Source organism: Chelonia mydas, chromosome 12, assembly GCF_015237465.2.
Source record: "Chelonia mydas isolate rCheMyd1 chromosome 12, rCheMyd1.pri.v2, whole genome shotgun sequence".
Classification (NCBI taxonomy): domain Eukaryota; kingdom Metazoa; phylum Chordata; order Testudines; family Cheloniidae; genus Chelonia; species Chelonia mydas.
Genome location: NC_051252.2, coordinates 36,109,187 through 36,129,424, shown reverse-complemented (window position 1 = coordinate 36,129,424; position 20,238 = coordinate 36,109,187). Strand labels below are relative to the sequence as shown.

General features: G+C 61.0%; 1 protein-coding gene across 6 annotated transcripts in view; it reads left to right on the top strand.

Annotated features, from left to right (window-relative positions):
* Window positions 1-20,238, top strand: part of GSE1 (Gse1 coiled-coil protein) — a 360,389-nt gene that overhangs the window by 86,889 nt on the left and 253,262 nt on the right. The window contains exon 1 of one of the 6 annotated variants that reach the window (XM_043526227.1): window positions 3,722-3,937. The exons of 4 other annotated variants lie outside the window; for them this stretch is intronic. In XM_043526227.1, the coding sequence (XP_043382162.1) occupies window positions 3,914-3,937 (24 nt within the window). In that variant the 5' untranslated portion in view covers window positions 3,722-3,913. Of the gene's footprint in view, window positions 1-3,721; window positions 3,938-20,238 lie in introns of those variants that run through there. One more of the 6 variants, XM_043526226.1, reaches the window with a different exon arrangement.

Below are 20,238 nucleotides of genomic sequence, written 5' to 3'. Positions count from 1 at the left end.
CTTCATTCGACGCACCCCGCGCAGATGGTGTGTGTTTAATCTGCGGATTAACAGAGCCATGTACCTCGCTGTAAATCTGGCTTTAGATGGCAGGCGGGAGCTGAGAACAAGTCCGTTAAGCTGTCGCTGCTGCGTGAAGGGGGAGATTGTGTCTTTAATGCCTTAGCATTGAGATCTCGTCTCGCCGTGTGTGTGCAGGGGTGTACGTGGGGTAGGAACGCGTGTGTGCACGTTATGAGGGGTATTTGCGGTCGCGGTGCTACGGAAAGGCATTTCTGCCAGACCGGTGCATGCACAGCCCCTGCCTTGTTCTTTCATCACCACGGAAAGTGCGTGCTTCTCCCTGGTGCCTGCAGAGGCTCCTGATGGGATGGGTCCAGCTGGGGGGTGGGGGTGGGGGGGCAGGAATCCAGCAGCAAAGCACTGCTGGCTGCTGCCCAAGCTGGGGTCAAAGGTTACATGAGCAGCTGGGCTTTTTCTGGTCCTTTGATCTTTACGGTATCGGGGCTGGCATGTGTTCAGGGGCTGGGTTGGCTGGAACCCCAGAGCTGAATGTCCCCCAAGTGTAGGGGTCTGAAACCCAAACGTCCAGGGGGCTGCCTGCCGGGGCAGTTACTGGCATCAGTGGGAGTTGCACCCGTACAGGGCTGAGACACCACATTTCAGGCTCCCACGCTCCCAGGTCGCTCTGGAGGATATCGGCTTGGTGAGTGGGTTTGGGAAGCGTGAGGGGCGGCGAGGGGAGAGCAGAGGGACTGCGCCGTGAAAGGAGACCATGGTGCACGGTGTGATGGCAGGGGGCTGAGCCATGAGACGATGCTGGTGTGGTCTGGGGCTGGAGCAGGAAATCTGTAGGACTCACCTCTTGCAATATCCCACCTGGTTTGGGGAGGGGGTGGCCTCGGGACTGTACATCCAGCCTTCCGGAGCACCTCCGGCTCCCATGCCGGAGCCCAGGTACTGGGCTGGTGCCCGACTGCAGAGAGATAGGGAAGAGGGATTGCTCCATTGTGCCAGGCATCCCCCCCGGCTGCTGGCTCTGGCCTGCCCAGCTGGCACTGTGTGGGAGGGAGTGGGGCTGTTTCAGGGTCTGGATATGAATCCTGCTGCTCAGGTTCCTTCCCAGTGCTGACGGGGCCCTAGCGAGAGAGGGGCTGTTAGCCAAGAGCATGGGCCTTCGGTCACCCCCGTCGGAGCCCTGGAGGCTTCTCTGCTGGCTTTGCGTCCCGTCCCTGGGTTGGGTTGTGGCCCCTGGGGCCTGATTCGAGTGGACTGGCCCTCAGAGTGCCATCACACCAGGCACCACTTGCTCGCACAGACACCTCTCCGTCGAGGGTTGGCCTGCAGCGCTCCCTCCCTGGCTGCAGGCCTGCCAGGGAGCTCTGATTGCCACCTGCTAAGGGGCATGGGGCATGGACTGGGGGGCCCTCTGCCAATGCACCCCCACCAGGGGTCCTGTCGCTGGCCTGGGACTGAGCCACGATTGTTCCCACTGCGGAAGGGAGATGCGCTGGGCACTGCAGGGCCTCTCCGTGCCCTTAGCAGAATCTGTTCAGGCCTCTCCTTCAGGGCACAGTTGATTCTTCAAACAGAAAGGTCTCGTAAGGTAACAGTGAGCCGTTCCCTGTCCAGGGCAGGCTGCTGGGCCCCAGGCCTTTCCACTTGGGTCTCTCCCACTGCTTTAGGACCTGCCATCGGATCCCCCCTGCTTCCTGCAGCCCTGTCTTCGGCTGAGCTCTTTCAGTGGGTAAAGCAACCCTCTGACCCTTTCCCAGCTTGGTCAGCTAATCCCCTCTCCCAGGTCCAAACACCTCTCCTAGGGGCTCTGCCTCCGCCCAGGGCTGGCTGGCCCCTGGCCCTTACCGGGGCAGAGCACTCAGTCACACGACCCTGCAGTGACAGAACAGTGTGCATGGCCCAGAGCTAAGGAGCATCCCTCCAATGCCAGCCCAGCCTGTGGGCGAGGACGGGCGTCCTGCCCGTGTAACCTTGGTCTCTCCTTGCTCTGCAGCGCAGCATCCCGCTGCCGGTGCTGTGCTGAGCCGAGCCGGGAGGAACCCGCAGCCGGGGGGATTTGAGCGCCCCAGCTGTAATCCTCACGCCACACTCGGTGTTCTGCCTTTTAGAAGCCCCAATTAATCATTATTAATTTAATCCAGCGTGTCTCGCAGGCGTTCTGACAAGATGAGCCGCCGCCTCTGTCACCTACTCGGGGGCAACCTTATCAGGAGTCGCTGGTTTCATCAGGATGTGCACCTGGGCCCTAATGAATTTCCTGTCTGTCCAATTTGCTGAGCGGCTGTCACCGCCGAGCGAGGCGTGCAGGGACCCCGCTGTGGCGGCTGAGAAGAGCTGGGGGGGACGGAGTGGTTTGGGGTGAGGGGGGCAAATGGACTTTCCCGGCAGCTCTGTGTGAGGCTTGCACCATAGTGGAGCTATAGTCCCAATCCCAGACCCCGGTTTCACCTGGAATTGCATCACGATTGCCACGCTTTGCCAGGCTTCCCGGTGAGAGGGTGCGTTGGCCCCTTGGTCCATGTGGCTGGGCTCTATCACCCTTCCCCTGGAGATCTCCAAGCCCTTGGCAAGGAGTGTTACCCTGATCTCTGTTGTACTGGTGGGGAAACTGAGGCACGGGGCGGTTTGGTGACATGCCCAAGCGCCTGCAGTGAAAGCGGCAGCAGAGCCGGGAGTATTGTTGGCGTTAGCGGTTGGGATCGGGGCCCTCTTGTGCTAGACGCTGGGTGAACGTGGACAGAGATGCAGCCCTCCCCACACAGAGCTGCTTGCCGTCTGATTGCGAGACCAGGCCGGGGTGATGAGCGGAAGGAGGAAGCGGGGCGGGAGGCCGAGGGGACTGAGGGTGGGATCAGGAGGGTACACGGACCCCGTTACCCAGCAGGATGGTTCGGAACCACAGGAAAATGTGAAATCTGCTCCAGACTATCCAGCACTGGCGGACTGGTCCCTGCCAGGCCTGCCTGCATGCATGGCTCTTGAGGAGGGCACGGAAAGGAGAGGCTTGGGGGATTAATTCCAGGATGGGTGGGCAGGATGGGAGGAAGACCCCTGCTTTCCTAAGGCCCTATCTCCTGGGCCATGATGCCTGCTGGGCCAGTGTGGGTGGCTGAACCAGGATTTCAGCTGCTGGCACCTTGCCCCCTAAGGGAGGGATTTATCTGGATAGAACACAGCCCAGTGGGCCAGGCTGAGCAGGAACTGGGAATTGGGCTGCTGGTCATGTGCCTCGGTTTACCTCTTGACATCGCAGGGCAGTGGTGCTGTGCGGGCGCCAGGCTGCATGGCCCCTTGCATCGGGCTGGGCACTCGAGCCTGGCGCCCATGGCTGTAGACGCAGGCAGTTTCAGGGTGGAGGCAGTAGGTGTGTCTCTGGGAGCTGAAGGAAGGTGCGCTGCGTGAACATGAGATGCAAAAGTGGCGTTTGGGACAGGGGGGATTTTCCAGTATAAAAACCCCCCTTTGATCAGAACTCGGAGCGGCGCCTCCAACCGCCCTCCCCCCCCTTCCTGTCTCGCCTCGACTGCTAGCTTGTACGCTGGACACGCTGCTTGGCTTCCACAGAGTGTGCGTTTGGGGGGGGCGAGGCGCGGTCTCACCCTCTGACCATCACCCAGCACCAGCTCTGCTCCCAGCCAGCCTATCAGGCTGTTGGTTGGGCAGGCGCCTGGGGTATTAAATGCGGCGAGGAGACCAGCTCTCCTCCAGATGACTTTGCCAGAGATCCCCATGCAGGTTGCATTCTGGCTGTGGGGCTCTCCTGGTCTGGGGTTCCCAGCCTTTGCAGGTATCTGTGCTGATTTACCCAGCTAAGACCTCGGCTGTGCCAGCCAGCACTCCCTGCCTGTCACCCCGCCAGCGCTGTGCCAGGTTCCAGTGTGCACAACTGAAGGGAATGGCACAGAAGCCCATTGTCAAGGTAGGGAGAGCCCAAAGTCCCCGGGCTGCCCTGTGCAGGGGAGCAACGTGTCAGCACTTCCCTGCGGGCCCATCAGCTCCTGCTGCATGTAGGCTGGCATCTTTGCAAAGCTAGCCCCTCTAGTTGCAGAGGGATCCTTTCACATGTGGCTGATGCTGTCTTCTGCGAGCAACCAGGAGCAGTGGGGGAAGGCTAGTGACATAGGAGTGTGGGCTGGCGAGACAGGCACAAAGGGCCATTCAGAGCTGGCAGGGATGATGATATATAATACTGGAAAGAGGGCAGGTGCTGCCCACAAGGGCCAGCCACTGGAAACACTGACTCTGAGTGTCATTCAGCTCAGTGGCGCTCAATGGCCGCATTTATCCCAAGGGTGATGTTAACTCTGAAACCTACTGATGATAAAGCCAGCGGATTGGTGGTGGTAACTCTTTCACTTCCAGTTACTTTTTAGCAGAAATTTTCGCTGTGTGGGGCTTGTGAGCGGTGTATGGGGTTGGATGCAGAGCTTGCGTGGAGCAGCAGCAGCTGGTAGTGGGTGTGCCAGGCTGTGAGATGGAAGAGGGAACACCGCAGGGCGAGGTGGTGGGCGGTGATGTGTTTGTGGGGGGAATGCATGCTCAGTCCTTCTCCTTGGCATCTCTCCTTTGGTGATCACCCCCATAATGAAGGAGAGGGGGGAGAACCCCTTGAGATCAGGACAAGGTGGCAGAGGGGTTCAGAGCGAGACCCCTGCAGGGCCCATATGCCTGCCAGACACCAGCAGCGAGGCTGCCACTACGGGAGGCTTCAGTGTTTTCAGCCAGATTGTATCTGAAATTGGTGCCGCTCCTTTCGGTTACACGAGCTGAAAGCCGACGTCTTAGCCCAGGGGAAAGCCAGCCCAGGCCCCTAGCTGCTAGCCCTGCTTGGACCCTGCTCCTGGGCCGCTGTGGTGGGTCACTCAACAGCACCCCCTTGTGGCTGTGGGGCATGGCATCTGGGCCTCGGGCAGAGGGAGATGGGTGGGGTGAGAATGGAGCGTGGTCTCTGCCAGACCCGGCTGTGGATGCCAGGGCCCCTGGAAGGGGGAGCAGGGAGACCAAGGCAGCGTGCTAAACCCTGGGGGCTCCTGATTGACAGGACCGGCTCGAGGCACCAGCAAGCCCGTGCCTGGGGTGGCACAATTCCAGGGGCAGCATTCCGGCTTTTTTTTTTGCTTGGGCACTTGTGCTCTCGGTGCTTGGGGCGGCAAAAACCCAAGAACCGGCCCTGGGGTTGGAGCCTCTGGACTCCTCTGGGGAACGTGGACCCGGAGATTCCAGGATCTTGGGAGAGTCTGGAGCCCTGCTCTGCACCAGCCCTTCCACTGGCCCCCTAGGGCCAAAGCAGAGCTCTCCAAGCCAGGCCTGCCCTGCCCTCTATGGGGCAGCGTCCCTCTATGGGCTGCTCCCGCCTGTGGGGGAGCAGCCTCTTCTCAGCGCTGATGCAAGGGGTTTGGCGTGGCCTGTGCTAGCAGCAGCCGGGGATCTGCTGGGCAAATTCCCGTTCCTTCTCCAGTCTGCAGCACCCCCTGCTCCTGCCCTGGCCCCCCACGCTGGGTACCTGGCCAGCCGGTTTCAGTGGTGGGTGTCCGTGGGGGGTTGCCCACACAGGTGGCACCGGCGCCCTGCCCTGTGGTGGGGTTTGGATGGTACCTTTGCTGGAGCCCGTGCCAGCCTATTTCATCTGCAGCCAGCTGCCCAGGCCCTAAACGCTGACTCGAGAGACGCCGCGGGGAGTGGAGCTGGAGCCTGTCCAAATGGCTCCCTCCCTGTGACCTGGGCCGGAGAGCTGGTCTGACTACTGCCCAGGAACCCCCTGCCCCTCCCTGCCGCTCCCCTCGTCCCTGGCATCTGGGGCTTTGGTCAGCCCTGCTCTCTGTTTCCCTCTCCTGTGTCCCCTTGTCCCACAACCCCGGCTCAGGAGGTCTGGATGGGGCTCCCCTCCCACCCCACTGGCTGCGCTCTGTAAGCCTGCCGAGCACGGGGAGCGGGTGCAGCTGGGCGCTGGGTGCAGGCGCTCAGCAGAGAATAAATGAACCCCAGAAGGGGCGCTGCAGCCTGGGCACTGTGGGGTCGGGGTGCTGTCGCTTGGTGCTGCAATGCAGGCAGGGGACGCTGCAGCTTGGGTGCCGTCGTGTGGGCCAGGCCGGGGCAGCGGGGCCCAGCAAAGCTGTTACTGGGCGAGAACGTACATGCATGGACTCGGTCCTTGTTTGTTGCCCTGCCCCTGGCGTCTGGGGCGGCTGCTGCTGCGGAGGCGGGTGGAGGTGTTGTCTGTGGTGGGGGCGCACCCAGCATGATGTACGAGTTCTCTGGAAGTCCCCGTGCTGCGTCCGCGGGGCGCCCGGCACTGCCAGGAAACAGGGCCACGTTACCGGTGTCTGCCTGGCTGGCGGGTGGGGTGAGATCAGGGAGCCAGGTCGCTGTCTCCCTGCGGCCCCACCCTGCCAGGCTGTGCTGAGCGGAGCCGGAGACGCAGGCAGCTCCCGGCAGCGGGGAATTTCCACCCGCAGCAGCGGGGCCCCTAGCGCTCAGAGCGCCAGTGGGATCCGCGGGCCGCAGGTGGGGTGCTCGGCCGGGAGCTGCCTTCCTCCCTCAGATAAGCTGATCCCAGGGCTGACACTGGCCGCCTCGGTCACCTTGGTCAAGGTGCTTAAGGGTCTCCGTGCCTGGGCAGGGTCAATGATGCTGTGCCTCATGGGGTGGTGTGTGTGTGTGTGAGCCTAGCTGATGCTTGCAAAGGCTGGTTCTAGCCATTGCTTTTTCGTCCTGCTGGTTCCTGGCCCAGCCCCAAGCCCTGACCTATGCTCGTGGCAGCCAGGGCAGGGCTTGGCTGCCGCTGTGCAGTGAGCTGTGCGGTGGCTGGGTTTGGCTGCCCCGTCTCGGGGCTTTTTCCCTTTATCCTGCTGAGATCACTGGGCGCCACCGGCTGGCGCGAGTCAGGCCGTTGGGGGTGAAACGCCCTTGCAAAGCCGCTCTGGGCAGCCACTTTCCGTCTCGCCTCACGTCCGAGCGGAGTCCGGAGCTTGGCTCTTGGCACCGCAGTGTTTATGTGGGTGGCTGGAGCTGTTACGGGTGCCTCTTGCTTCCTGTGCCACCTGCGTGTCCCTGCCCCTCACCCCTCACCATCCTTGTCAGCCAAAGAGAGTGGCAATTCTTAGCCCCCCTGGAGGCCCTGTCAGCACAGCAAGCAGCCTGTAGGGGGTGCTGCTGGGCTTTCAACAGCCCCTCCAAAGAGCTGATTGATGGTGTGTTTCACCCCTGAGTCAGGGGCAGGGCGCCAGGGTGACCAGATGTCCCGATTTTATAGGGACAGTCCCAATATTTGGGGCTTTTTCTTATATAGGTGCCAATTACCCCCCACCCCCTGTCCCGATTTTTCACACTTGCTATCTGGTTACCCCACAGGGCGCACTGGGCCTGGGAAGGGCCGGCTGATGTGCGTTCCCGATGGGAAGGTCTATGGGGGGCTCGGGGAAGCCCTCTGGGTAGGTGCTATAAGAGGGCACAGTTGTTTTCTGCTTTGATTTGTTCTTGGCTGCTAACTGGGCTGTTTCGGTGTCCTTCCCTGGCCCAGCCAAGCGCGCCTCTGCGTTTGGGTCGCGTCAAGGAGAAGGAAACGCAGGCTTCGGAACGGCTGGGGCCAAACCCATCCCTGGGAGCTGGGCCTTCCTGCACCTGGGCCCAGTGCAGGCCAGGATTTGCAAACCCTCTGAGGCCCAGGTCCTCAGCTAGTGCCAATCAGCATGGCGTCATTGAAGTGAGTGGGGATATGCTGCTGTGCACCCCTCCCCGATCTCTCTCTCAATGGGACCCCAGCCTGGGGTATGCCAGCCTCCTGGACCACAGCCCTTAGACTCGAACGTGCCCATGTCCAGATCTCCGGTACAGCGTGCTCCTCTTTCACAGATCCTCCCTGACGCCCACCTTTACCCCATCACCGTTAGACTGAGCGCTGCACGACCCTGTGTGCGTCCCACTAGCACAAGCCAGCTGCAGTAAGGAAATCCTCGGGGACCCTGCCCCATACCGACTGGTGACAGAGGTGAGCAGGTTGCTGTGTGTACACACACGCGGCACACCAGACAGTGCATTGCAGCTCTAAATAGAATGGTCCAAGGCAGCTGTGTAACGGGAGGCTGCGATCCTGTTGGGGGTTTCTTGGGATGACGTAATGCCTGAGAGCCATGCTCCAGGGGTTTGTCCTAGAAGCACAGAGCTGACTCCATCAAGCCTGGTCCTGGCTCCTTCAGAGGCTGGCACCGGGTGCTTACGAGGAAGGTGCAACTAAGCTTTGGCAGGGGCCATCGCGCCCTGCTCTGCAGCTCTGCACACGTCTTTCTCTTCCACCCCGGGAGCTGAAAATCCGTCTGCAGGGGCGTTTGGGTTTTGTCCTGGGTGCTGCTAACATTTGCTTGTAACGTTTAGCAACGAAAGGTGACTGGGCAGTTTCTCTCAGCAGAAGAGGGTGGTGTAAAGATCTAGGTGTCTGGTTCAGAGCCCGGATTGAATGCTGCCCAGGGTTGGTTTCGCCTTCCAACTCAAGGACGAGGAGGTGAACTCCAGGCAGGCTTGTGTGGGTGTCCGTCAGGTGAGAGCAGGATGGATGCATGGCAAGGGTCTGATTTGTCATGCACCCCAGGCCATGCCGTGCCGTGCCCCTGCCTTACGGGCCCAGGGGCATGTTCTGCCTGGATTGTACAGGCCATGCAAACCCCGTGCTAGCAGGGCAGTTGCACCGGGTGGAAGCTGGAGCAAGACGTGGGCGTCTGCCAGTTGTTGACCTGCACAGATACCTGGTGTTTTGGCACTTGTGGCTGGTGACAGAGGCTGCACCGGCTGGACGTTTGCAGTGCAGCTCAGTTATTGGCAGACATCCGTCTCGGGCAAGCAGTGGGGGCTCCTCCCTGGTTCCCAGCAGGCTGGGGCCTGGATGCCAGTGGCGGGTGTGTCGGGGGGCTCTTAGCTAGTTCCTGCAGAGCTTACGCCCACCTTTGTTGGTACGCCAGCTTCCCCGCTAAGGCGCTGGCGGCTGTTGCAGTTGGCACATAGCACTAGCTTATGGGACTGTGTGCACCCCGCGGAATGATGGACCCGGGGCAGGCTGAATGGGTGGTGCCATGCCTGGCTGCCCGTGAAAACCCTCCTGGTGCTCATGCACTGCAGAGACGCAGCATCCATTGCCAGGCTGCTACAGCTTTGCCCCATCGGGGCTATCTCTGGGGGGGGAGGGGGTAGTGCTCTGCAGTGAGTAGTTAGCTCCATGGTGTCTGTAATTTCTCGGGGCAAGTGGCCTGCTGGCCTTGGCTATCAGAAAGGTGAGGGCACAAGGCCTTGCCCAAGGCTGTACAGTGAGTGTGTGGCAGGACCCGTGTCTCCTAGCTCCTGGACTTGGCCCAGCTGCCCCCCAGCACCCCACCCAGCGTAAATCACCCCTTGGTGGCACGGCCCTGATTGCCCATCCAAAGCCGCCTTTGCCATGTTTTGCCAACCAGCTTCTGTAATCTTCTATTTCTTCCCCCCTTTGCTCCTGCTCTCACTCCTTCTCCAGCCTGGGTGATTGTGCTTGACAGAACGGATTTTGTTCTAGCAGACTAAGCAGCGGCTCCCCCCAGCCCCTCCTCACTCTTCTTTCCCCCCCCCCCCACTCTGGAACAAATGTCTGTTCTTGCAAAAAAAAAAAAAAAAAGAAGTGCCAGGGGTCGGCTGAGCGCTTTCCACATGACCTGCCCGAGAACAGAGGACGTCTTTGTTAATCCGCTGGGCTGTCAGTTCAGCCTCTTCACCAAAGGCATAAGCCACTTATTGCTGTTCTCACCCCTGACCCTGGCTCCGCCTGCGTGGTCCCCCATTGTGCTGCGCCAAGGAAGCTGGCAAGCGATTTGGGCTCCTGCCCCGCCCCGTGGCTGTTCTGCCCGGCCAAGGGGAGCCGGGGCGGGGGGCGCATCTCCCTCGCCTTCCAGCTGTTGCGAGGGGAGCGGAGCCGAAAGGGATCGGAACAAAAGGCTGGGGCCACTCTGCGGAGCAGACGGGTTCATTTACTTTACTGCTTAAAGAGGAAGGAGGGGCCACGCTGCACCCCTCGCCCGCCCCACCCACCCCCCCGCTCCCTGGGCTCCCAGCACAGCCTTCCCCCACTGCTTGGTTTGCGCCTGCCAGCCAGCCACAAGCTGAGGCAGCTGACTGGAACCCGTGTCCTGCCCCAGGAGCGTCAGGTGATCCTGCTCCCAGGAGGCAGTGGGTTGGATCTGGAGTGGGGGGAGTGAGAGAGAAAGGTGTGGGTCTTCCCGGGGGGGCAGATGGACCCTCATGCTGGCCCAGGGGGAAGGTAGGCGAGGGGGGATCTCTCAGCCGTCCCGGCCAAAACCCCTTAATGAGGGAGAGAAAAGCGCCTTAGCGGCTCTTGCTGGAGCAAGCTGCAATTCGGGCTTTAGCCAAAGCAGATTATGGGCTGTGCACAAAGCCAAGGGGCGAATATCGCTTCCTTTTGTGCTGTCCCAAGATGCTCCGCGCAGCTCCTGGCCCCGCGGCCGCTGGTTAGCCCCAAGGTGATCAAGGATGGCGCTTCTGCAGCAAACCACCCCCCCAAAACGCTTCCCAGCGCCCCGGTGGAGATGGCTGAGGAGCAGAGGGGGGAGGAAGAGGTGAAGGCACTTCCAGCTGAGAAGGGGGGGTACAGGGAGGCCAGGCCAGCTGCGGGGAGCATCATAGGAGAAGGCTCTCGCACCTGTGGCTGGTGGGGCGGATGTGGACAAGCGTAGGGGTGGCAGAGGGGAGGCAGAGTGGCGAGATGGGACCATGAGGCCGGCTGGAGCAAAGAGCTTTCAGGAGGCCAGTCGTGGGTGGCCCCGTTCCGGGTGTGAGCCTGCGGGGCCGGGCTGCTGCGCTCTGTAAGGGGTCAGCAGCAGAGAAGCTGAGCCCGAGTCAGCCCTGGGGCTGGGGAACGGCTCTTCATCGAGGGGCTCAGCGTTGGACGAAACAGTGGGGGCGGAAGCCCCGATCCTGGGTGCAAGGTGCGGCCTTGGTGCACCCGCGAGGTGCATTGCCAGAGCCGGGTGACTCTGGCCGGGGGTGAGGGTTCCCTCCTGGTCTCTCACTAACCCCCCCTCACCCCCAACCTGTCCAGACCCCTCTGCAGTGAGCGCATGGCCGCAATTAGAGGCAGTCGCTTTGGGACTATATATAACCCAAATTGCGGCCTACAGCTCATTAGCTAGCTGTCAGAAATCGCTGTGGTTCTGTCGGGTGAGATCCTGTCGCCGCTGGGAGGATGGGAGGGCAAAGCCGTGTGGCTCTGCTCTCTGGTGGCAGGGGGAGCGTCTCCTTGCAGCGTAGGTGCCGCTGAATCCTAGGTGGGTAGGACTGATCGCCCGCGCCGCCCCCCGGCTGCCCCAAGGCAGGCAGATGTCTGGATGGTGCAGAGTGCATCTGGCCCTTCCAGGGCCAAGGCTCTCGTGTTCCTTCTGGGAGCAGGAGGCAGAGCTGAGCGGGGCACGGCCTGCCTGCCTGTAGCTCCCAGAGCTGCTGCTTTGCCCCTGCAGCCTGTCACTGGGGGTAGCGCTGGGAGAGGAGTGCTGCTGGCCAGAGCAAGGGGGGCCCCGCCTTCAGGCCCTACAACCAAGGCGGCTGCCTGCTGTGGGCCTGTCACACCGGACTAGCTCAGCAGTCAGAGCCTGGGTACAGGAGACGTCCAAGGAACACGTGGGAGCTGCTGGAAGTGCTGCTGGTAATTCAGTGGAGGGTGTTCTTCCTTCTGTCAGTGCGGGCCCAGTGCAGCCCTATGGAACCAGAGGGCGCTGGGCTGCAGGGAGCAGTGTGGTGATCCTGTAGGGGGCACTCTCCCTGTGGGTCAGCGTTGAGCCCTGTGTGGCACTAGGGGGCGCTGGGCTGAGGGAGCAGTGTGGTGATCCTGTAGGGGGCGCTCTCCCTGTGGGTCAGCGCTGAGCCCTGTGTGGCACTAGGGGGCGCTGGGCTGCAGGGAGCAGTGTGGTGATCCTGTAGGGGGCGCTCTCCCTGCGGGTCAGCGCTGAGGCCTGTGTGGCACTAGGGGGCGCTGGGCTGCAGGGAGCAGTGTGGTGATCCTTTAGGGGGCGCTCTCCCTGCGGGTCAGCGCTGAGGCCTGTGTGGCACTAGGGGGCGCTGGGCTGCAGGGAGCAGTGTGGTGATCCTGTAGGGGGCGCTCTCCCTGTGGGTCAGCGTTGAGGCCTGTGTGGCACTAGGGGGCGCTGGGCTGCAGGGAGCAGTGTGGTGATCCTGTAGGGGGCGCTCTCCCTGTGGGTCAGCGCTGAGGCCTGTGTGGCACTAGGGGGTGCTGGGCTGAGGGAGCAGTGTGGTGATCCTGTAGGGGGCGCTCTCCCTGTGGGTCAGCGCTGAGGCCTGTGTGGCACTAGGGGGCGCTGGGCTGCAGGGAGCAGTGTGGTGATCCTGTAGGGGGCGCTCTCCCTGTGGGTCAGTGCTGAGGCCTGTGTGGCACTAGGGGGCGCTGGGCTGCAGGGAGCAGTGTGGTGATCCTGTAGGGGGCGCTCTCCCTGGGGTCAGCGCTGAGGCCTGTGTGGCACTAGGGGGCGCTGGGCTGCAGGGAGCAGTGTGGTGATCCTGTAGGGGGCGCTCTCCCTGCGGGTCAGCGCTGAGGCCTGTGTGGCACTAGGGGGCGCTGGGCTGCCGGAAGCAGGTTGAGCAGCTCAGTGGGGCGCTTTCCCTGAACCCAGTGCCCAGGGTGGCGCTGGGGGTTTCTATCGCTGTCTGTTTCAGATGCTAGAACCCAAGTGGATGAACCCAAAGCCCTGGCCACTTACGCCCTGTAATAATCCCCTGACCCTTTTCACAGGGGCGGGGTGTTAGCCCCACTGCCCTCGCCGGTTCCAGCTCAGGGGTTTCCCTTGGCCTGGTGTTCTAGGGCCTTGGGGCCGGGGGCAACGTCCCTCCATTGCACCATCACTGGTGCAGCTGTGCTGGAGGCAGCCAGGCAGGGAGCTCTAGTGCGGAGGGGCACCCGCTGGTGCAGCAGTGGGGGCCATCCCCCAAAGGGCAGGGTAGGCAGAAGCCCAAGCCCTTATGCCCTGTGCGGTAGACTGGTGGTGGTCCTCTGCCTTTGGGCTCCATCCCGGAGGTGGTCAGTGGGGGGATCCTGTACCTGCCTCCCAGGGATTGTCGCTCAGGTGGGTGCTTTGTGAGGGAGTGAGGGTGCCCCAGGCCACTAGTATGTATATCTGCCTGGCAGGGTGCCCTCACGCAGTCTGGGGGGTCCACTTATCGCAGCTCACAGGGGATGATCTCTTGCCTGGGAATCTGTCAGCGCCGCGAGCCCAGAGCTCGGATAATAGGGACCTTTTCCGCATGAGGCTGCAGGACAGATAGCACTGACTATGGTGCCTTTCCACCCAGCCCTCCCTTCCGAGCCTGCCCCGCTGCAGGGGCTGCTCTTCTCCCGTCCTAAACCAGAGAAGGTTTCCTCTGTCCATTACCACAGGCAGTGGGAGGGGCCCAGGCCAGTGTCCTCTGCAAACTGTCCTGGGGAAGTGAAGTTGTGGGCTCCTTGTGGGCTACCCTTGGGCTTGCAAGGGGGGGAGGCCCGGTCACTAATGACAGGCTTTGCCGGCATGTGACTCTGCGCTCTCTGCTCCTTGGAGCCAGCAGGAATGTGCAGGGCCGTCTGCACCGGCCTTGGCGTTCCGCCGATGGGAGCCCAGACATGGCACATTCTTCAGCGCCTGGCCAGGCCGAGACGAGAGCAAATGAAACGTCAAGGACTTTATTACCAAGGCAGCTAGGCTCGGGCGGGAGGCAGCAAAGTACTCTCTGTGTGTGTGCTTACATGTGTGCAAAGGAGATATGGCTCCGTGTGTGTGTGTGTGTGTGTGTGTGTACGTCCATGCACATGCATGTGAGGAGGTGGTTTGGCTGGGTGTGTGTACATGCATGTGAGGAGGCGGGACGGCTGCATGCGTGTACATGCTTACGAGGAATCAGTATGTCTGGCTGTGTGTACACGCATGTGAGGAGGTGGTTTGGCTCTGTGTGTGTGAAGGGACATTGATTTGGGCATGTGGTAGGACTGTAGTTGCGGGGGGTTCATACCCCCTTGTTCTTCAAATGGTTATTGCTAAGCAGGTACTGTTGGAAGGCTGGACAGGCTGAGACCCAGGGCTTGTGGGGAGGGAATTTCTGGAGAGCTTAGCTGTTCCCATTTAACCCTTAGGAGCTGCTGGGACTCTGTATGTTTTGGGTTGAGGTTGTGCCCAGATGAGTTCAGTGATGTACACATGGGCAGTCCTTGCCCCCAAAGAACTCCCAGTTGAAACACACGACAGTCACAGGGCGTGGAGGGGGCTCTGCATGCAGATAGTCCTAGTGCTCATCACACGCCCCATTCCTCCTCACCGGGAACCATTTTAACCCTCAGAGCTGGTGGTTCCCAGTGTGTCGGACATTTGAAACCCTAAAGGTGCACACACGCTGTAGTCAGGCTCTTTATACACATAGCCACGCAGGCACCCCCGTGCACACGCTCACGGCCTGCACATTCACAGGGATGGCTGTCCGGTGGGTCCAATGAGGCCGTCACGGCATCACACGCGTTCTCATGTGGCTGTACAGTTGGATCCATGCCGAGCAAGATGGTGAACGGCTGTCATGCTATGCGCGTGTAGACAGGCCAGGCCATCCTGCCGGAATCCCCGGCCAGTGCCGACTGTAATCCGGGCTTGGGTGAACGTCGGCCGGGAGGGAAATGAAATCACGTTGCTGTCTAATCAGCCAGTTGCCCTTTGCGCTGGTGACCTGCGTGGCTCTGTTAAACCTGATACCAGATGCAGTGGTGCCATTAATATGGGCACAGACCCACCCACTCTGTGGGACGGCAATACGTATCTCAAGCTGTCTTGGGGTTAGAGCAGGGGACGGGGAGCCGGGGTCCATTACTGCGGGGGAGGGCTATTGGGCTGGGGGAGCTGGGCACTGGGCGGGGGGGGGGTGGGGTGGCAGCAGGTGCCTTAGCCTTCCTAATACCCAGATGAATGATACAACCACAAGCCCCAGCTTCTGCGATAGGTCCCTGGTAGGGCAGCATCCTGAGTCCCGGGACCTGGCTGTCCCTGCCTGTGCGATCCCCCCGGGGGGGGACACAGCACAGTCTGCCTGACAGGCCCTCCCTGCTTTGTCCTCTCGCCCTGGCACCTCCACTACTCCACCCCAGGGCTAGGCCCCTGGGTTTGAACCGAAGTGGGAAGCCGTGTCTCTCTTATTAAAAGATGCAGCCCAATGAATGTCAGGGAGGAGGGTGTGTAACCCAAGGCTGTCTGGGGGCAGCTGTGAGATAAGTGCCAACATATTGTGTGGGATCTTGCAGCAAGCCTAATTACTGAGCTACTGGAGACTGAGTAATCTCCGCAGCCACGCCGTGACACACGGCTCTGGCGTGTACATACAGACGGGCCTGCCCACGCTGTTCCGATACACGCACGCGGGCAGACCTGCACGCACAGCAGTACACACACTCGCAGGCGCACTTGTGCGTGCACACCAACACACGCTCGCAGACATGCGAGCACGCAGGCTCGCACGCGGGATCCCCGACTCTGTGAGGGCAGTGGCCAGGGGCTGAAGAGCGAGCGGCTCGCTGAGTTAAGGCAGGCATTAGCGAGGTGGGGCTGTGCCATCGCAGGGCTTGGCAGCGAGACAGAGCCGCAGCCCAGGGTGCCAAGTGCGGCCCGTCACTGGCTGCCGGAGTTGTAGTGCCAGGCAGGGAACAACGTCGCTTGGTGCCAGAGGCTGGTTGCTCTCTGCGTGGGTCTGATCGGAGCAGCGCCACGTCTCTCGCTGTAGACCCGTGCTCGGAGGCCATGAGCAGGCTGGGCCCGGGTGCCCGGGAGGGCTGGAAGGCAGGGAGGTGCTGGGAGCAGGCTGTGAAGGGAGGCTCAGTGAGAGCCCAGCAGATGAGGAAGGGGATGTGCATTGGGAGCTGAGGGGGAGAACAGGGGCTCTGAGGTAGTCTCCCCGGGGGCCTGGGGAGGGGTAGCAGGGTGGGTGGCCTTGGGTCTTTGAGAGAGGTGGGGGAGGGTTTGTGCATTGTGAGCTCCGAGCGAGCGGGAGGTGCGGGGCTAGGAGACAGCTGCTGTCACAGCTCCCTGGGGCTCCTGCAGCAGATGCCCTGCAAGGTTAGGTCGAGTTGCTTGCCCAGGGCAGGGGCCTGGGCAGAGCCCGGTGGGCGTGGGGCGACTCTTGGCGGGTAGCAGTGATTGCTGTGCAGGAGGCATCTCTCGCCCCCCCTCCCCCCCCTTTACCCCCTAGAGTCTAGGACCCTGCTGCCGGGGGATGAGAGCTCACACGTCAAGGCTCCCTCTGCGGCTGGCCGGCTGGCTCCTGGGGAAAGGCACCGAAGGGCCCTGTTGTTGCTCTGATTCCCTGTCTCCCCTGGGAGAACCAGCGGCTTGCCCTACCCTGGCGTGTACAGTTGAGGGGCTGAGGCTGTTTCCGGCGCTGACCCCTGGGGCCAGAACAGTCCCTGGCGCCCCCATGCTCTTGCTTCCCACTCCTGGCACTGGGCAGCTGGGCCCATGAATGTGATCCCTGGGCCACCTCCACCCTCGTGGGACCTCTCTGCTGTCACCACCTTGTGCCCCCACCCCAACGTGGGCTGCAGTGAGAGCCCATCTGGGCTGGCCCAGGGGGCCTAGGAGCCAGGAACTGCCAGCGGGCGGCAGGGAAGCGGGCTGTCGCTTCCAATGAAGCATGAATCCCAGCTGTGAATCGAACAGCCGGACTCTCCTCTGCATCCCTGCCGCACGGCAGCCTGCAACCCAGCCGCGGGCAGGGAGGCGAGGCGCCCGCTCGGCACCGTGCTGGGAGACCCCAGGCCTGGGCACCATTAAATAGTGCTGCAGTCCCCGGCGCACGGTGCCTGTGTGGCAGGGTGGCCAGGGAAGGGGCTGGTCCATGTGTGCTGTGTGGAGCTGATCCGACCCAGGTGGGAGTGAGTCGGAGAAACCGGGCGAAGCCAATTGTGGGGCGAACGTCTGCGTTTCTGAGCATGGAGAGCTGAGTGGCGAGGGCACGGTCTCCCCGCTGCCCGTGTCATTTCGCACTGGGCTAGGGAATAGCTCGGCGGCAGGTGGAGGAGCTACTTGGAACCTGGAGTGGAGTGTCTGCAGTGGAGTGCTGGCTGGGCATGGGGAGCTGCCCCCTGCCAGGGACAGGGCATTTTCTAGGGCAGCTGCAGGGTAGTACAGACCTGCCCAGCATATTTGAGCCTCCACACCTAGGGACATAGATCTCCCCCAGCAGGGAGTCGCTCTGGGACCTAGTCCATGGCGCAGGTAATCAGCGGATTCACCCACTGTACACAGCCATATGCTGCAGCCAGCTGCATGCGGTGTGTCTGGGGGATCTGCCTTGATGACTGAGGGCTGCTTCTCCGGTGGGGCTGCAGCCGGCCTCCTCTTCCCAGCTCACCAAGCCCAGAGGCAGGGCTGGGTGCATTCCACAGGGGAGCCGTCAGCCATTCCCTGGAGATCTTGGCTGTCGCATTTTGAAGGCCGGCCCGGGTTTCCCGTTAACCCTGTAGAGCGGCACCTCCTGCCAGGCGACAGGGTGCACAGCGCGCGGGCGTGTCCCCTGCCTCCAAAGGGTTCATGCGCTCTTCCCCACTGGAGCGTTTCTGGGTTTTAATGGCAGGTTATGGGAGCTGTAATTACAGGCTCCGGCTTTCTGCAAAGCAAACACGTCTGAGAAACTTGAAATCCGGCAGCAGGGCACGCAGCCCTGGCACGATGAGCTCGCTGCTGGGGAGACCGCCTCAGAGAGCCTTTCATGAGGCCTGTCAGCATCCCACAATAACATGGAGTGCTCCCAACTCTTCCTATGCGGGGCTCTCAAAGCCCCTTCCTCCCCTCCCTCTGACAGTCACCCTCACTGCAGCCCCGTGGGACAGGATCGCAAACGATTAACCAGGGAGTGCAGTGGTGCTGCGCTGAACCCTCAGTCTTCTCCCAGCTCTGTGCCTCAGTTTCCCCTCTGGAAGGTGGGGATAACTGTGGCCGGGGGTGGGTGGGAGGTGTAAGGCCTGTTCCAGGACTGTTTGTGAAGTGCTTAGAAACACTCAGGAGGATGGTGTCCTGGCCGGGTGCAGCATCCTTTCTGGTAATGCTGTGTGAGGGAACAGGGCCACTGGAGCCTTTCCATGGGAGCCGAGACCTGGCTGGCACATCTCAGGGCCCACTGGGAATCGGAGCCAAGGAGTCACGCGCAGAGCTGCGGTGTTGACTGGGCTGTCTCCGCCAAACCCGACTTGGGTGATTATCTCCCAAAGTTTTGACTGGCTCAAACATTTCCCTTCACATCTCATTTCAAACGCGTGCGGAGCGTTTCTGCGCGGCGGAACAGCCGCCGTACTCTATTCCAGAGGTGGCAGCGTTGCAGTGGTGGGTGAGGCGATGTCTGTGGACCTTGTGCAGGGATAGGCTCTTCTGTCCACTCCTACAAGAGACCTGGGGTTCACCTGGACCTCGTCCAGTGCTCAGTGACAGACCCTGAGCCCGGGGGGAGGTTTACCCCACTGCAGGGTTTGGCCTGTGCTCTAGGACGGGGGCACTAGAACAATGGCCACTTGAGCTGATGCTCTCTGTCAGGGTCTCCTGCGTGTGTGTGTGTGTGTGGGGGGGGTGTTTCTGGAGTGCAGAGCAGCTGAAAACATCTGGCTTAACAAGTAACTACAGCGCTCCCCTCCGCCCCCCACAGCTGTAATTGTCGGCGGTAGGACGTGAGAAGCCCAGCGTGAGCTGGAGGGCTCGGCGGTTTTCCCCACAAAAGGAGCCGGAGGGAGCCTTTCGCTGCAGCCATAAACACTCCAAATACCGTTTACTTTTTGTGCAGATTCGCACGCCTGCTTCGGGAGGTGGGAAGCAAATGTCTCGATTACTGCTGAGAGGAAGAGCAAACTCGCCTGGGGATTTTATTCCCCTAGAACCCCCCCAAAATCTGGGGCTGGACCTGGTTAACAACCCACCTCGCTCACCAAGCAAGCATCTGGCAACCAACCCCCACCTCAGTGTTGGGGGACCTCGTTGTGCTGCGGCTGCTCCCACCTTTTCAGACCATCCCAGCCCCCCTCCCTTCCTTGTGGGATTCTCTGTGCCGAGAGCACATGCAGAGCCGGGACTCACGCTCGGTCAGAGCCAGAAAGGCAGAGCTAGGCTGAGCTGCCACAGACAGATGAAAGGTCTGATGTCAAGCCAATGGGCCATATCACTGGAGAGACCCAGGAATCCCGGTTTCCTCTTGGCCTAGCGCATTTGTTCTTAGCCCTGGCAGGGTGCAAGTTATTTGGATTTCAAAATCCTGTCCTTCCGATTACCCTCTTCCTTACTCCAGTCACTAAGATCAAGCGTACCCTCTTCCTGGCTCCCCGGAGTTCATTTTGACCTGAATTTAGAGGCTGCTACTTTGAGAACTGCCAGTGCCAGCCAGGAACAGCTGACCCCACTGGAAAGCCAGGAAATCCTGGCCAAGCCACAGAATGCCCCAGTTTCCAGTTCGGGTTGTTCACGAGACCTAAAATCTGTGTGACTGATCCTTGCGAAAGTGCTGAGTTGTTAGCTGAGGAGCAAGGATTTGGGGCAGGATCTCCCATCTTCGCCCTGCATTTGAGAGCTGCTCTTTCCTTGCTGGAGATTGTCCTAGACATCTGGTGGGTGTGTGTGTGTGTGCGTGTGTGTGTCAGTCATGTTTTCCTGGCCCTGCCAGGAAGGGAGATGCAGCAGGAGCCCAGAGGGGGTTGATGGTGGCTTGTTAAGGATGCTGTCTAGTAGCCAACCTGCACCCCAGAGTTGGGTTCGAGCCCCCAAAGTGCATGTGAAGCGGGCATGGGGAATTCTGGATCTTTGATTCTGGGATTTGGTCCACCCCTTTTCTCTCATTGAAATGGTGCTCTCGGACTAGGGTTTTGTTTCTAGTAGTTGGCAGGGGGTTACTGGCCATGTCTGTGAATGTGAGCGAGAGGCAGTGTGGCCTAGTGGACTGAGCACAGGGTCGAGAGCCAGAAAGTCCAGAACCCCAATCCCAGCTTTTCCTTTAACGTGGCATGTGGCCTTGCACGAGTCACTTAACCTGAGTAATGACAGGTGTCAGAGTAGCAGCTGTGTTAGTCTGTATTCACAAAAAGAAAAGGAGGACTTGTGGCACCTTAGAGACTATCAAATTTATTTGAGCATAAGCTTTCGTGAGCTACAGCTCACTTCATCGGTGAACTGTAGCTCACGAAAGCTTATGCTCAGATAAATTGGT